Consider the following 17626-nt stretch of genomic DNA (forward strand, 5'->3'; position numbering starts at 1 on the left):
TTTTACCAACTTTTACATCTGTGTTTATTAACTGTTGCAAAGATCACAATGATTCAGTCATTATGTACTGATGCATCTGTCTGTGAAATGTGAGGTTTTAGCAAACACATGACTGAAATGTCTTGAAATACGGGGGTTTACTAACAAAAAAGTACCAAAATAGTATAATAATCATATGAAGTGTAAATATAATGGTATATGAATCTGGTAATCATTAGCATGCTGTAAATATCATGTAAATAAGCATGAAAATATCAACTGGTAAAACAGTAAAGATAATGATATTAGAAACTTTGTCTGTCTGTCTGTCGGTCTCTCTCTCTCTCTCTCTTTGTCTGTCAGTCTGCCTGTCTCTCTGTCTGTTTGTCTGTCTGTCTGTAACACCAGCATCTGATCTGATCTCCACCAGTTCATTGGATAGTTGGGAAACGCTCATCCTGGTTTGGAAACGCCCACTTATTACTACATTGAGACTCTCTTCTTTCATTGGATAGTTGAGAAACGCCCATCTTGGTTTGGAAACGCCCACTTATTACTACATTGAGACTCTCTTCTTTCATTGGATAGTTGGGAAACGCCCATCTTGGTTTGGAAACGCCCACTTATTACTACATTGAGACTCTACTTTCATTGGATAGTTGTCTCACTTGTTTACAGCATCATAAACGCTGCATTATATTACACTGTGTTAAATTAAATATCATCATTAATTGCGTACATTTTGTTATTTTTATGTAATTAATTATACTAAATTAATTAAAGAGCTTATTTTATTTATTCTTACTTGCCATCTTCATAATAATAATCTATTAAAAATTCTTAAACATGTTTTGAAAAAGTGTAGTATTTTTGTAGTATAGTATATAATATAGAATATACTCTAAATCACTGACAGTGCTTTCGTTTTGCATTATGAATGTATACTGGAATGGGATAAGAATATTTTGAGGGATTCATAATTAAATATTTTAGTATATCTTCATATTCACTTCTGTAAGTTGATTAACACATGGTCTTGCATTGATGGGTTGCATTTATTTATTTATTTGTGGATTTATGTCTTTATGGCAGGTTTGGTCTTCCATATTCCTGGTGTTGACGTGTTTGAATGTACTGCGCATGTCTTTCAGTCACTTCCGGGTTCCTCTCACAGTAGCAGTACTGTCTACATGGCGTCCGGTGGAGGTCCTGCGTGACAACGAACAGCGTCTCAGCACCGAAACCGGCAGCAGCGCGATGGCCTCCGCTCACGGGCGACTGGGCCAGCAGATTGTGGCCGTGTTGGATGTGGCTCTGCGGGTTCCGAGCATCTTTATTATCGACGCCATCTTTAACTCGTACGCTGATCCCGGTACCGGATGGAGCGGAACCGCCGGGAGAGTGTTCGTCCGCGCGCTGGGTGAGTGTGCACGCGCCACAATGATTCTGTGCTCGTGTCAGAGATTCTGAGATTATACTCGCGAATCGGCCTAAAAACTGTTTATATCTGTCTGTCTGTCATCTATATCATCTATCTGTCTTTCTATCTAGCAAGCTGTCCGTTTATCTTTCTGTCTGTCTGTCTGTCATCTATATCTGTCTAGCTGTCTGTCTGTCTGTCTGTCATCTATATCTATCTAGCTGTCTGTCTGTCATCTATATCTGTCTAGCTGTCTGTCTGTCTGTCATCTATATCTGTCTAGCTTTCTGTCTGTCTAGCTGTCTGTCGGTCATCTATATCTGTCTAGCTGTCTGTCTGTCTGTCATCTATATCTGTCTAGCTGTCTTTCTATCTAGCAAACTGTCTGTTTATCTTTCTGTCTGTCTAGCTGTCTGTCTGTCATCTATATCTGTCTAGCTGTCTCTCTGTCTTCTATATCTGTCTAGCTGTCTGTCTGTCTTCTATATCTATCTAGCTGTCTGTCTGTCATCTATATCATCTATCTGTCTTTCTATCTAGCAAGCTGTCTGTTTATCTTTCTGTCTGTCTGTCTGTCTGTTATCTATATCTATCTAGCTGTCTGTCTGTCATCTCTATCATCTGTCTGTCTGTCATCTATATCTGTCTAGCTTTCTGTCTGTCTAGCTGTCTGTCTGTTATCTATATCTGTCTAGCTGTCTGTCTGTCTGTCATCTATATCTGTCTAGGTGTCTGTCTGTCTAGCTGTCTGTCTGTCATCTATATCTGTCTAGCTGTCTGTCTGTCATCTATATCTGTCTAGCTGTCTGTCTGTCATCTATATCTGTCTAGCTGTCTTTCTATCTAGCAAACTGTCTGTTTATCTTTCTGTCTGTCTGTCTGTCTAGCTGTCTGTCTGTCATCTATATCTGTCTAGCTGTCTGTCTGTCATTATCTTTATAATAAAGTCTTGTCTTAATCGTTGATGGGAATATAATACTTTCACCACTGTTATTGTACAGACCCGCTCTCTTCTACAGGACAGATGGCACTCAATGATGTTTGGACAGTTATATAATGTTTAAAGTCCCCGTGAACCGGAAGTTGCAAACGACTTTTCTCCATTGTTGTGACGTATTTCCGAGAGAAACGGAATACTAAATGAGGCAAAATAGTGGGCGTGGCTTTTTTCCAACTAGCACCTGATTGGATCTAAAAAGTAGGTGTTTCATTCAGAAATGGAGGCAGATCTTAACGCAAGTTTACAATCGGTTGTTGAGGATTACTCGCCGCCTGAAACACCGCCAGCAGTCCGCTTCCTGCAGCAGGAGGAGGAAGATGAAGAAGAACAGGAACACACGGAGGATAATTTCGATCACGGGGAATCAGACCTTACATGTTTGAGCCGTTACATGCGGAGGGTTCGAATGGTAAAAAGTGTTCCGTGAGTGTCACAACCAAAAATGCACCTCCTCGCCATCTCTCCTTTCACACGCTGTCAATGCTCGCAAACACACAGGCAGCCTGTCTACTGTCAGTTGGAGGGCGTGGTTACGGATGTTAAGGAGACACCTAAACCGTCAAACCTACGTCATCAGGCAAGGTCCTCCAATGCAGAGGTGCGGGAATTTTCAGATTTTGATTAAAGATTAGAAGCCAAAATTTTTTTTGTGTGGATTGACTTGCATGGATGAATTGTTCACCACAAAACGATCAATTTAGGCAAACAAAGTAAGAATGGTCAATTTTGAATTCATGGGGACTTTAAATGTCATTTGTGTCCAGGAATATTCCGGGTTCAATGAAAGTTAATCTCAATTGACAGCATTTGAGACAATGTTGATTACCACACAAATGTACTTCGGCTCGTTCCTCCATTAAAGGTGTCCCAGTGAGACACAATGGAAGTCAATGGGGAGATTCTGGAGGGTTTAAAGGCAGAAATGTGAAGATTATAATTTTAAAAAAGCACTTACATTAATGAATCTGTTAAAACTTAAGTTCTTTAAATCATCGTTTTGGGTTCATTGTTACATCGTCATGGCAACAAAGTAAAATTATCTTTAACTTTCCACGGATGCTGTTAGTAAGTGCAAGCACAGCTCACATCAGCATTTTAATTTGATACAGTAGAAACACTGATACCGTTACATCATTTTGATTTTAGTATGAAGTACCGGTACTTTTGACATCACTAGCGGTGACAGTATTCACAATAAAGAACATCCTCTTGTATTTTTTGCTCAGATAATATAGTGGCATGTTGACATAGAATGGTCACTCGTCATGATCCGATTAATCAAACTCCGTTCAATAGCAGGGTCTGTGTATCTCAGCGAGTATTGACGCTGACTAGCACACCTGGAGTCGTGAGTTTGAATCCAGGACGTGCTGAGTGACTCCAGCCAGGTCTCCTTTGCAACCAAATTGGCCCGGTTACTAGGGAGGATAGAGTCACATGGGGCAACCAAATTGGCCCGGTTGCTAGGGAGGGTAGAGTCACATGGGGCAACCAAATTGGCCCGGTTGCTAGGGAGTGTAGAGTCACATGGGGCAACCAAATTGGCCCGGTTGCTAGGGAGGGTAGAGTCACATGGGGTAACCAAATTGTCCCGGTTGCTAGGGAGTGTAGAGTCACATGGGGCAACCAAATTGGCCCAGTTGCTAGGGAGTGTAGAGTCACATGGGGCAACCAAATTGGCCCGGTTGCTAGGGAGTGTAGAGTCACATGGGGCAACCAAATTGGCCCGGTTGCTAGGGAGTGTAGAGTCACATGGGGCAACCAAATTGGCCCGGTTGCTAGGGAGGGTAGAGTCACATGGGGCAACCAAATTGGCCCGGTTGCTAGGGAGTGTAGAGTCACATGGGGCAACCAAATTGTCCCGGTTGCTAGGGAGGGTAGAGTCACATGGGGCAACCAAATTGTCCCGGTTGCTAGGGAGGGTAGAGTCACATGGGGCAACCAAATTGGCCCGGTTGCTAGGGAGTGTAGAGTCACATGGGGCAACCAAATTGGCCCGGTTTCTAGGGAGGGTAGAGACACATGGGGCAACCAAATTGGGCCGGTTGCTAGGGAGTGTAGAGTCACATGGGGTAACCAAATTGGCCCGGTTGCTAGGGAGGGTAGAGTCACATGGGGTAACCAAATTGGCCCGGTTGCTAGGGAGGGTAGAGTCACATGGGGTAACCTCCTCGTGGTCACTATAATGTGGTTCTCACTCTCGGTGGGGCGTGTGGTGAGTTGTGAGTGGATGCTGCGGAGAATAGTGTGAAGCCTCCACACGCGCTACGTCTCCGCGGTAACACACTCAACAAGTCACGTGATAAGATGCGTGGATTGACAGTCTCAGACGTGGAGGCAACAGATTCGTCCACCTCCCGGATCGAGGCGAGTCACTACGCCACCACGAGGACTTGGAGCGCATTGGACATTGGGCGTTACACATTGGGACTCTCACAACAATTTTTGCAAACCTTTCCATTAAAGAATCACTTGCAGCAGCTTTAAGTGGGTTGTGAATGCATGTCGCGCAGATTACAGGGGTTAAAATGTTGATATAGTTGGACAGTACCGAAGCTTGATTTTCATATTCTGTTCTCTGTGGTTTGTTTCAGGTGTTGCGGTGTCCGGTGTGGTTCTGGTCCTGTCCCAGAAGTCCCTGTTAAAGTTCTACACTCTATTCTTGGCGGTTCTGCTGGGTGCCGCATCGGTTCTTGTGAATTATTATGGCACATCTCACAATGACTTCTACAGCGTGTACAATAAAGCAGCACTCAGTTTCGGGCTGATGCCCCGTAACGGCCCCACGCTGTGGCTCGGCCTCGCGGTCCTGCAGCTGCTGTTTGGGTTGGGCTACGTGGTGCTGCTCAACGTGCAGTCCGTCTGCGCCGCCCTGGTGGTGCTGGACATCATGATTCCCCTGCTAGGGCTCATCTTGGACCTTCCGTTGGACAAACGGCAGCTGGTCGCCGTGGTGTCGGGAACATTTCTGGCCGTGCACACGGCCGTGAGTCTCCTGCTGAAACTCAAGTGGTTTTACTACTCGTGCCGCTACGTATACCTGCTGCTGCGGCACATGTACAGAATCTACGGCCTGCAGCTGCTGCTCGAGGACACGTGGAAGCGCATCCGCTTCCCGGACATCCTGCGCGTGTTCTGGCTAACGCGCATGATGGCACAGGCCGTGATCCTGGTCTATGTGGTGCGGGTGGTGCGCACCGAGAGCAGACTGCAGATGACCTGGGATGTGTTCTGGGAATTATTCAGCAACCTGATCATTAGCGGCTGCGACTCAACACTCACCGTGTTGGGCATGAGCGCCGTCATCTCCTCCATGGCTCACTACCTGGGATTGAGTATCCTCGCCTTCATCGGCTCCACTGAGGAAGAGGATAAGAGGCTGGGCTTCGTCGCGCCGGTTCTGTTCTTCATCCTGGCCTTGCAGACGGGTCTAAGCGGGCTGCTTCCCGAGGAGCGCTTGGTTCGGCTCAGCAGGAACATGTGCCTTTTGCTAACGGCTATTTTGCATTTCATCCACGGCATGACGGACCCGGTGCTCATGTCATTGAGTGCATCGCATGTTTCGTCAGTCCGCAGACACGTACCCGTGCTGCTGGTGTCGCTGGTCCTCTTTGTGTTGCCCATCCTGCTCAGTTACCAGCTTTGGCATCGTAACGACCTCAACACCTGGCTCTTCGCCGTCACCGCGTTCTGTGTCGAAGCTCTGCCTGAAGGTCCTGGTGTCTCTCACCGTATACACGCTCTTCATGATCGACGGCTTCTATAATGTGCTCTGGGAGAAGCTTGATGACTACGCCTACTACGCTCGCTCCTCCGTAACGCCATCGAAGTTCATCTTCGGCGTGATCATGTTCGAAACGGCGCAGCATACGATGATGTTCGAGGCAGGCAGCAAAATCCGCGCCTGCATGATGTGCCTTCACGCGTACTTCAACATCTACCTGCAGGCCAAGAACGGCTGGAAGACCTTCATCAACCGGCGCACGGCCGTCAAGAAGATCAACTCTCTTCCTGAGGTCAAAGGAGCACAGCTCCGAGACATCGAGGACGTTTGCGCCATCTGCTACCAAGAGTTCGCCGCGTCCGCGCGCATCACGCCCTGCCACCATTACTTCCACGCGCTCTGCTTGCGCAAGTGGCTGTACATCCAGGACACGTGTCCCATGTGCCACCAGCGCGTCTACATCGAGGAGGACGGCCACGAGCATGCGCCGTTCTCCAACAACAACGGATACGCGCCTCAGGAGCAGGCGGAGTTTGAGGAGAGGGGCGGGGCCGAGGCGGCTGCAGGAGGGGCGGAGCCTGATAATGAGCTCCTGGAGGACAATGACAGTATCGAGTATGATGAAGAGGAGTGGGGAACGCAGCCCGGTGTAGCGCTGATAGAAGAAGAGGATTATAGGAACAATGATACAGACTCCAATTGAGCGAGTGTCAGCACAGATATTTAAGTTAACAAGCGTTTGCAAGATCAGGGATGTTATTTCTCTCTCCCGATGTTTTATTTTGTTCCTCTGTGTTCGTAAAAGGGCTGATCACGGGGTTGAATTGTTTGTCTGGACTACTTGAGGATGTTAGTCCACCCCAAAATAATTTATTCACCCTCAACGTCACTCCCAAACCGTGTTTTACAGATGAAAGAAAGTGGGTTTGGAACGACACGAGGGTGAGTAAACGATTTCGGTGTGAAGTATCCTTTAGAGTGATATGCTACTGCAATCGGAGTATACCTCGATATGATCACTACTGGTTTCTTGTGTGACCTTATAATTGTGTACATTATTGTACATGTAATAAAGAACGATACAGTGTCCTAAACAAACGTACAGAGACTGAATCAGCTGTTGACGGGTTTAGCGCTCCATATTACGTCTCTTCAGTATCTGATATTATCATGAGCTGTTGCTGTTTGAACCTGGCACACATTTTACAATGCAAATAACATGATTCACCCAAAAACTGCATTTGATTTGCTGCGTGTCTCTTTGTACTGACGACATCTCAATGATTTACATGTTTGCTTTTCAGGTACAATAACTGTTGATTTGCCGAGAGAACTGATGTTAATAATCAGCTTTAGTTCTAGTGTAAATAAAAGTCATAAAGTACTATTACGCCTGTTTCAGGACCAGGATTTTATTTATTTTTAAATCGTTTTTTGCATTGTAATATTGCTTTCGAGAAAGTTAAGCACCTTCAACGCTATTACAGTAATGCAAAAACAATTACAAATAAATTGTAAAAAGAAATCTGCAAAATAGTACAAGATGATGTATTAAGTTGTAAGATACATTTGTAATCGATACATCAGAGGAGCGATTTTAGCACCACCGAACGGAATTTAAAAAAATAAACAATGTTTTCAAAACTGCTTTCTGAATGAGCCCCTCAGCTGCTGTTGTTCAAACGGTGAGATAGCCCCGCCCACAACTCATGCCATTGGTTGAGTAGCGTTGTTGGGGGCGGGGCTAAATGGGTCCCTCAACAGAGACGGTGTTTACAGTTTTGCAGAAAATGAATCTATGAATTGTTTATGATTGTCTTATAAAAGCTGGGATAGAAGTATTTTAACAGTGAAAAAGCTTTTTAATTAATTAAAGGTACTTCCACAATCTGAGCCAATGGATTAGCCACGCCCCTTTCAAAAACCCTGCCCTTCAAAGATATCAAATGAGCTTTGAGACCAAAATGAGCAGAAATGGTTGTTAATAACAACAGCAGTGAAACAGCGCCCTCATCTGGCAACTGTTATGAACTACATGGCATAATAATGTCATTAAGCCTCAATAATTCTCTGCAGCTGCAATACTGTGAGAACGAGCAAAATGATTGACAGGCAGAAAGTGTCAGAGACTGCGGACATGTTTATGTTTGTTGTTTACAGAGTCTCGAGCTGTCTCAGAGACCAGTGAGATATCTCAACACTCATTTTTTTAACATCTTTCAAGGAGTAGGATATTTTTTGGCATACTTTAAATGAAAAAAATGCTTACAGCTCCTCGAATGCTGATTTTAATAATAATAATAATAAAGTGTCCAAACAGGTTGATTTTTTCTCTCTCTTTTTTTTTTTATAAAAATAATCTTAATATTAAAATGATAAAAACAAAAACAGTCAACATTAATTTTCTTTTACTTTTAAAATTTTATTTGGATAAAATTTCGGGCATTTCTTTGTCCAATTCCCCCATTAAGTCTTCCACAGCGAGTCTGTAATATGTTCTAAACAGGTTTGTTTAAACATTATGACTATTTCAGTATTGTAACTTATCTATTAGCTTGTAAATGTCTTCATAATTACATTTTCTATCATGTTATCTCTTGCAAAAGTGTGTAAAATTAAAGGAATATTCTGGTTCAGCTCAATGGACAGTGTTTGTGATGATGTTGATTAGCACAGAAATTAATTTTGATTCGTTCCTCCTTTAAATGTGTGTTCAGTGAGACACTTACAATGGAAGTCAATGGGGTGTTGCATCGTCATGGCAACAAAGTCAAATTGTATATCTTCACACAGATGTGGTTATTAAGTGATTTAATGACAGTAAAATCATGTTAACACACATATTGTTTATGTCTTGTGTCTATAATTGTGAATCAGTATTACAGATTAAACCCCATTGACTTGCATTGGAAGTGCCTCACTGAAACACACATTTAAAGAGAAGTCTAAATTAATTTGTGTGGTTTTCAATATTATGCTACAATAAATGCTGTCGATTGAGCTTCACTTGTACTGAACCTGGAATGTTCTTTTAATTTCAGTATTTTTTACTGGGTTTTGTCAGATTCGTCCTTGAGTCATCAGAACTACATTTCCCATCATGCACCATTAGCCCAGTACGCGTCAGACCACGTGTCTGACCTGAAAGGAGTGACACATGTAGACAAGTGCAAAACAGGTTGTCGTGTCTTAAAAATAAAACCACATTGGTAAGTTGGAACTGAGATTATTAGCACGTCTCAATGCTTGACCTGTGTTTGTTTATATGACCTCGTTTTGGGCTTGTTTATGGTTCTGAGAACGGCCCAGACTCGCAGGTGAGGTTTATTCGTGTTCTTGTGTGTCCTGTGAGGTTCTGATGATCCGGCTGGGTTTGCTGAGAGCACTCGTGACACGTCACACGCTCCGATGTTTCTTCGGAACACACAGACGCAAAGTGACTCCGGAGCAGCTGAACTCTCCGAACCGAGCCCGAGAGCTCGTGTACGGCATGAGTCCGGCGGAGAGGAGCTGCTTACTGAAGGAACTGCAGAACTTTCAGTCCGACACTGAAGGTACCAAAACGACCTGATCTGTTGTTATTATCAATAAATCTAAGTTTGTGAGAGCACGTCACAATAAAAACACCATCAAGGGTAAGACCGTGTTTTTTTGGACATGTTTCATGGTAATAAACGGGGTATAAATGTCAAAAAGCAGTGTACTGTCTCAAAATTATTATAATTGTTGTCCCTGTGGGGTAAAAGGCTCTTTTAAATTAGTAATTTTAAACGAAACAACCTTTCGTTATTATTTATTCTCAAACTGATTGTTTCTCTATCATTCATTTATAAAAAATAAATGTAATTTTCCAATCTTGATTCAAGTGCGATCTCGACCCAATGCAATTCGTAACACGACTCAAGTTTATTCATAACACAACGCAAGTGCAATTCGTAACTCTACGCAAGTGCAATTCGTAACTCTACGCAAGTGCGGTTCGTAACACGACGATAGAGCGATCTCGACTCAAGTGCAATTCGTAACTCTACGCAAGTGCGGTTCGTAACACGACGATAGAGCGATCTCGACTCAAGTGCAATTCGTAACACGACACAAGTGCAATTCGTAACTCTACGCAAGTGCGGTTCGTAACACGACGATAGAGCGATCTCGACTCAAGTGCAATTCGTAACACGACTCAAGTTTATTCATAACACAACGCAAGTGCAATTCGTAACTCAACGCAAGTGCAATTCGTAACTCGACGCAAGTGCAATTCGTAACACGACTCAAGTGCATTCATAACACAACGCAAGTGCAATTCGTAACTCAACGCAAGTGCAATTCGTAACACGACTCAAGTGCATTCATAACACAACGCAAGTGCAATTCGTAACTCAACGCAAGTGCAATTCGTAACACGACTCAAGTGCATTCGTAACACAACTCAGGTGCATTCGTAACACGACTCGAGTGCAATTTGTAACACGACGCATGTGCAATTCGTAACTCGACGCAAGTGCATTCGTAACACAACGCATGTGCAAGTCGCATGTGCAATTCGTAACGTGACGCAAGTGCGGTTCATAACACGACACAAGTGCATTCGTAACACGACGCATGTGCAATTCGTAATGCGACTCAAGTGCGGAGCGATCTCGAGGCAAGTACAGTTCGTACCATGATGCAACTGCAATCCGTGACACGACTCAAGTGCAATTCGTAAAGCGACACAAGTGCAATTCGTAACGTGACGCAAGTGCAATTCGTAAAGTGATGCAAGTGCAATTCGTAACTCTACGCAAGTGCATTCGTAACACGACTCAAGTGCAATTCGTAACTCTACGCAAGTGCGGTTCGTAACACAATGCAAGTGCATTCGTAACACGACACAAGTACAATTCGTAACTTGACGGAAGTGCATTCGTAACACAACGCATGTGCAATTCATAAGGCGACGCAAGTGCGGTTCGTAACACGACACTAGAGCGATCTTGACACAAGTGCAATTCGTAACCCGACTCAAGTGCATTTCGTAACGTGATGCAAGAATTACGAATTGCACTTGCGTCACGTTACGAATTGCACTTGAGTCGCGTTACGAATTGCACGTGCGTCGTGTTATGATCCGCACTTGCGTAGAGTTACGAATTGCACTACGCAAGTGCGGTTCATAACACGACGCATGTGCAATTCGTAACGCGACTCAAGTGCAATTCGTAACGTGACGCAAGTGCAATTCCTAACTCTACGCAAGTGCGGTTTGTAACACGACACTAGAGCGATCTTGACTCAAGTGCAATTCATAACGCGACTCAAGTGCAATTCGTAACACGACGCAAGTGCGGAGCGATCTCGAGGCAAGTACAGTTCGTACCATGATGCAAGTGCAATCCGTGACACAACTCAAGTACGTGTTGCATTCTCAAAATTGCCTCAAGGGGCGCTAGAGCACATTTTCTTCTTTGAATCAACAAATGTCAATGCGGACTCAGGCAGCAATTTGAGTTTGAGAACCTTTTTGAAAAATACATACAACTTTTTGTCCCCAGTCCATTCAAACAAACTTGTTTTTTCTCCGTGTCTCTCTCCACTTCTCAAGTATCAACTCCTCTACCACATCCGGGCTGCGTCCAAAAACACAGGCGGCTGACTTGCTGCCTAATCAGATATTGGCTTAATTAACAGCTCTTAAGGAAGTCTGAAAGCACCATATTTTCATCCTGCCTCGGTATACAACCTTCGAAGGCATAAACAGCACCAGTTTCGTGGTCGTGCTTAAATGTACTGTCCCTTGTGGTCTGAGGTTTGTCACCGCAAGAGCAACGCAAGAGCGAAAGTGTTGGCCATGTGCTCGCATCTGCATCTTTTCTAACTGATCGGACTTCAGGTTTCCACACAGTGGATGATTCAAAATCAGAAAAATCCCATTCACTTGCATTGTTCAGATGAGCCAAGACTGTTCAAACTCCAACTATCAAAATTAAAATGTAAATAACTCTAATTCTATTGAATAACTCTAATCTCTCTCTCTCTCTCTCTCTCTCTCTCTCTCTCTCTCTCTATCTCTCTCACACACCATTAACACTCTAGCAACTACCTTCATGCTAAAACATACTAGAAACATGTTGGCAACACCTAGCCACAGGCTAGAACATGTTTTAACATGTTAACAGTGTCTAGCTACATGTTAAAACATGTTAGCTATGTCCAACAACATCTTAAAACATGTTATCAACATGCTAGCAACACATAGCAACATTCTAAAACATATTAGCGATGCTTGGCTACATGCTAAACTAGCTAGTAATGCCTAGATACATGTTAGCAACTCTTAGATTCATGTTAAACATGCTAGCAACATGTTAGCAATGTCTAGCTACATGTTAAAACAGGTTAGCAATGCCCAAAAACATGCTAGCAATGCCTAGATACATGTTAAAACATGCTAGCAACACATAGCAACATTCTAAAACATATTAGTGATGCTTGGCTACATGTTAAAACATGTTAGCAGCATGTTAGCAACCCAATCTACATGCTAAAACATGTTAGCAATGTCCAGCAACATGACAGAAAATGCTAACACTTGGTTACATGCTAAACTAGCTAGTAATGCCTAGATACATGTTAGCAACACTTAGATTCATGTTAAACATGCTAGCAACATGTTAGCAATGTCTAGCTACATGTTAAAACTGGTTAGCAATGCCCAAAAACATGCTACCAATGCCTAGATACATGTTAAAAAATGTTATCAACATGCTAGCAACATTCTAAAACATATTAGCAATGCTTGGCTTCATGCTAAAACATGTTATCAACATGTTAGCAACACATAGCAACATTCTAAAACATATTAGCAATGCTTGGCTACATGCTAAAACATGTTAGCAATGCCCAAAAACATGCTAGCAATGCCTAGATACATGCTAAAATATGTTAGCAACATGCTAAAATATGTTAGCAACACCTAGCAACATTCTAAAACATGCTAGCAACACTGACAATAAAAATATTGTCCTGGCGTGTGCTTGTTTGTGTGTTTTCTTGAGCTGTCATTCCTCTGAATTTCTCATCAGTTTATTTGTCTGTAGTTTTGGAGTCTAAGGATTCATCTTCACTGACTGCGGCCCAGCTCAGATACAGTGAGTCTAATTTCTCTGATACTGTGAGTTGGATTCTCTGTGTTCATTGTGAAGTTTCTCTGAGGTTTTAAGTCTTTTGGTTTCAGTTCTGCTGCATAACGCCATTCCGTTCGTCGGCTTTGGGTTCCTGGATAATGCCATCATGATCGCTGCTGTGAGTGTTCACATCTGTCAGATCTACAGAAGAACGGATTAATGAATAAATCTATGAACACTCATAAAGCTGCATCTGCCTCTTAAAGGGATAGTTATTTCTCTCATCATTTCATTACTTCTGCTGAAAACAAATGAAGATTTTTAGAAGAATATCTCAGAACTTCGAAGCTCCAAAAAGCACATAAAGGCAGCATAAAATCCATCCAAAAAACTCCAGTGGTTTAATCCATGTCTTCTGATGTGATAAGATAAGTGTGGGTGAGAAACAGACCAATATTTAAGGAATTTTTATTTTACTATAAATCTCCACTTTCACATTCTTATTGCCACCTACTGGGCAGGAGGAGAATTTATAGGACACCTATCAAATCACTTCAGAAGACATGGATTAAACCACAGGAGTCTTATGTATTACTTTGATGCTGCCTTTATGTGCTTTTTGGAGCTTCTGGTCACCATTCACTTGCATTGTACAGACCTACAGAGGTGACACACAAACAACAATATGTGCTAATGTTGACTGCTGTTGTGCTGTCTTTAAAGGGAACTCAGATTGAGCTGTCCCTCGGAATAACGTTTGGAATATCCACCATGGCAGGTATTTACATTCTATACACACAAGAACATGTCCGGGTCATAGTTCACCCCTAGTAAGTAAGTAAAGTTTATTTATAAAGCGCTTTTCACAGATAAAATCACAAAGTGCTGTACAGGAGGATAAGTAAAAACAAACAGTATAAAATGTATATACATATGTAAGATTAAAGTGACACTAGTGAAAACCCATCAACCAAAAGCCTTCTTAAATAAACATGTTTTCAGCGCCTTTTTAAAAGAGGCAACAGTGTCTGCCAGACGCATGGACAGGGGCAGGGCGTTCCACAGTCTGGGAGCTACAGACTGAAATGACATGTCCCCTCGGGTCTTATAACGAGTCTTAGGGACTGCAAGCAAGTTCTGGCCAGAGGACCGGAGAGTGCGGTCAGAGGAATACAGCTTCAAAAGGTCCAGGATGTAATGTGGGGCCTGACCATTTAAGGCTCTGAAAGTCAGCACTAAAATCTTAAAATCAATCCTGAATTTTCCAGGGAGCCAATGGAGATCCAGTAAGACTGGTGTTATGTGAGACCTTCGAGGGGCACCTGTTAAAAGTCTAGCAGCAGAATTTTGAACAATTTTTAATTTGTTCAAAGCAGACTTATTCAGACAGATAAAAACAGAGTTGCAGTAGTCAAGTGTTGTTGATACGAAAGCATGAATTATTATTTCCAGATCTTTCTTTGATAACATTTAGCGAATTTTAGAGATGTTCCTAAGATGATAAAAACAATTTCGGACGAGCTGTTTAGAGTGTATCTCCAAAGTCATGGCCTGGTCAAACACAACCCCCAGGTTTTTGAGGCTGGATTTGACAGAGTGGCCCAGAGAGCCAAGGTGCTGTTTGATCAGCGGGATCTTATGGGCTGGGGCAAAAATCAGAGTTTTGTTTGGGTTTAGCTGTAAATAGTTTGTGGCTAGCCAGTCTTTGATGGAGGACACACACTCTAAAAACAGAGACAAACGATGAAACTCAGACTTGTTAAAAGAACAATACAACTGGACATCATCAGCATAGAAATGGTATGATACATCCTTGAAACAACCAATAATTTGATCCAAGTGGCCCTAAAATCAAAACAGAATGGTGCACTGATATCGGCAGGTTTCGTTCGGTTCTCCCGATGGCCAGTCTGTCCCTGAATGGCCCCAAAGTATGTTGGCCCACCAGGAAAATGCCCGGTATGCCCGATTACCAGTCCAGCCCTGGCGACGCTGAATATTATTGAATTATACTGCATTTTCATCTGAATCTGTCCCCAAATCTCGCAGTTACACTTGAGTCATTTATGCATTTTGTTCATTTAATTTCTTCCAAAAGTAATTTAAGTTAGCTTATTTTGAACCGTTCTTGGCACTGTTTGTACATGTGTAACGAAAAACAGTACTGACTGAACCATTAAAATGTATTGTACTTTTTTAACCGAAATATAAATATATATATTAATATATGTGAATTTTTAAGTAAGCTGATTTTAAATTTACGTTGTTTCTTACGTCCACAAGAGGGCGCAATAACTACATAAATATTCATGACCATTATTTTATTGCAAAGAACATTCCTGGCTGTTAAAAAAGAGCATTTCATTTTCAACTATTGTGCATAAAATAAAACAATTTTTAGGTGGTCCATATTCTCAAATGTTAAGAATAAAATGTGAAGTCGCTTCAACAGGAAGTTCACGTGGTGTTACACATGCACTGTTACAGACTCAAACTTCATAATAACAGTGAAATGCCACATTCACAGATTCTAAGCTTTCAAATGACACCTCACATGCCTGACTTATATATAAGCGTAATCTTTTTTGTGAAATAACGCCCCCTTTGGACCCGCTGGTGGGACCACAGAGTTTAAAAATGATTTGCAATGTCACTCTGCAGTCCAGCCCACGAACATCCGTTCAGTTTGTGAGCATATTTTGCCGATCACAGCAATCCCCTTTTTTTCGTAAGAGACGTTTTGGCAAAGCTTGTCAGAATGGTAACAAAAGGGGCGGAGCTTAGCATGAAAAGGGGGCGGAGCTTAGCATGTCACAATGCAGAAATACATCTGAGAGAAAATGGCTCTAAAACAGGATTTTTTATTTTTTTTTAGCAAAATATCATTTATTTGTAATTTTGGGGTGAAGCGTGACCTGGCGTGAGATTCACGTCTACTCGTGCGTGCTACTTATGAGCATTATTGATCATGTTGAACTGGAGCTTTTGTGTGTTTGTGTGTTGCAGCTGCGGCTCTGGGGAATCTGGTGTCCGATCTGGCTGGACTCGGGTAAACACATCTAATACTCTATTAGAAACCGTATCAACTAATGTATTGATCAAGTGTGTTGGAGTGTAATGCAGTGTGTGTGTGTGTGTGTGTCTGTGTGTGTCTGTGTGTGTGTCTGTCTGTGTGTGTGTGTCTCTGTCTGTGTGTGTCTCTGTCTGTGTGTGTGTGTGTCTGTGTGTGTGTCTGTCTGTGTGTGTGTGTCTCTGTGTGTGTCTCTGTCTCTGTGTGTGTCTCTGTCTGTGTGTGTCTCTGTCTGTGTGTGTGTGTCTCTGTGTGTGTGTGTCTCTGTGTGTGTCTGTGTGTCTCTGTCTGTGTGTGTGTGTCTGTGTCTGTGTGTCTCTGTGTGTGTCTCTGTGTGTGTGTCTGTCTGTGTGTGTGTGTGTGTGTGTCTGTGTGTGTGTGTGTGTCTGTGTCTCTCTGTGTGTGTGTGTGTGTGTGTGTGTGTCTGTCTGTGTGTGTGTGTGTGTCTCTGTCTGTGTGTGTGTGTGTGTGTCTGTGTCTCTCTGTGTGTGTGTGTAGTTTAGCAGGTTATGTGGAGGCTCTGGCTGTGCGATTAGGGATGCAGATTCCTGATCTAACGGCGAAGCAGGTGGACATGTGGCAGACCAGAGTGACATCACACTCGGTGAGACCCGTCTGTGTTTGTGTGTGTTCAAATGCAGATCAATACGAATCCTCCGTCATGTGATTGTGTGTGTGTGTGTGTGTGTTCAGGGTAAAGCCATCGGCGTCACTATCGGATGCATTCTGGGAATGTTTCCTCTGCTCTTCTTAAGTGATGATGACGAAGAGAAGACGAAGAATCAGCCGAACTAAGACTGACAGATCTCCTCTCTATGTAACACGACACTCTTTACCTGTTCACTTCGTGTTCAATGTTGATCACACACTGAATCTAGCGGTTCATGCTAACCGTTCAGTGAAGGATGAGCAGCTCAAATATTACGACACTCAAAGACTTCTCTCAGAGTTTATTCATGTTTATTTTTTATATCTGAAGGATCTCGTTGCGCCCAAATAAAGTAACTTTATCTGCACCTGCCAATAACGAGTGAATTGAGACAATTTACTAAATTAAATAAATATTTTTGAAACTGTGTATTTTTGCATAACTTACAGCACACTTTCTCTTGCACATAAACATGTTGTCTAGAAATCTAAATGTCATTATAAGGTGCTTGTGTTGTGTTCAGTGTAAGCGTGTGATATGGATGAGGTTATCACAGCAGCGCCCTCTATAGGTGCCTACAGGACACTGTTTGTATTTTAAAATACAAGGCGTTGTTCATTATTTATACAGTACATGAATATAAATGTCCTCTTAAATGTCAACACTGCAACTATTTTC

The 17626-nt window shown here is 42.7% G+C and overlaps 2 protein-coding genes across 3 annotated transcripts; both read left to right on the plus strand.

The window, feature by feature from the left end:
• Positions 1–1138: 1138 nt before the first annotated feature.
• Positions 1139–7363, plus strand: LOC127620079 (E3 ubiquitin-protein ligase RNF139-like). Its single transcript, XM_052093175.1, is given in 3 exon segments — positions 1139–1399; positions 4994–6099; positions 6101–7363. Coding segments are annotated over 3 exon segments (1995 nt in total). The 5' UTR covers positions 1139–1236; the 3' UTR covers positions 6827–7363.
• Positions 7364–9232: 1869 nt separating this feature from the next.
• On the plus strand, positions 9233–17619 carry tmem65 (transmembrane protein 65). 2 transcript variants are annotated; one of them, XM_052093041.1, is made up of 8 exons: positions 9233–9332; positions 9476–9677; positions 13203–13253; positions 13340–13407; positions 13953–14007; positions 16236–16278; positions 16798–16903; positions 16993–17617. In XM_052093041.1, the coding sequence occupies exons 2-8, from the start codon at positions 9482–9484 to the stop codon at positions 17092–17094; spliced, it is 621 nt and encodes a 206-aa protein (XP_051949001.1). In that variant the 5' UTR covers positions 9233–9332; positions 9476–9481; the 3' UTR covers positions 17095–17617. The 2 variants fall into 2 exon arrangements, with proteins under 2 accessions (XP_051949001.1, XP_051949002.1); XM_052093042.1 differs by lacking the exon at positions 9233–9332 and having other exon boundaries at positions 9343–9677; positions 16993–17619.
• Positions 17620–17626: the final 7 nt, after the last annotated feature.

Source organism: Xyrauchen texanus, chromosome 26 (genome assembly GCF_025860055.1).
Source record: "Xyrauchen texanus isolate HMW12.3.18 chromosome 26, RBS_HiC_50CHRs, whole genome shotgun sequence".
In the NCBI taxonomy this organism is placed as follows: Eukaryota; Metazoa; Chordata; class Actinopteri; order Cypriniformes; family Catostomidae; genus Xyrauchen; species Xyrauchen texanus.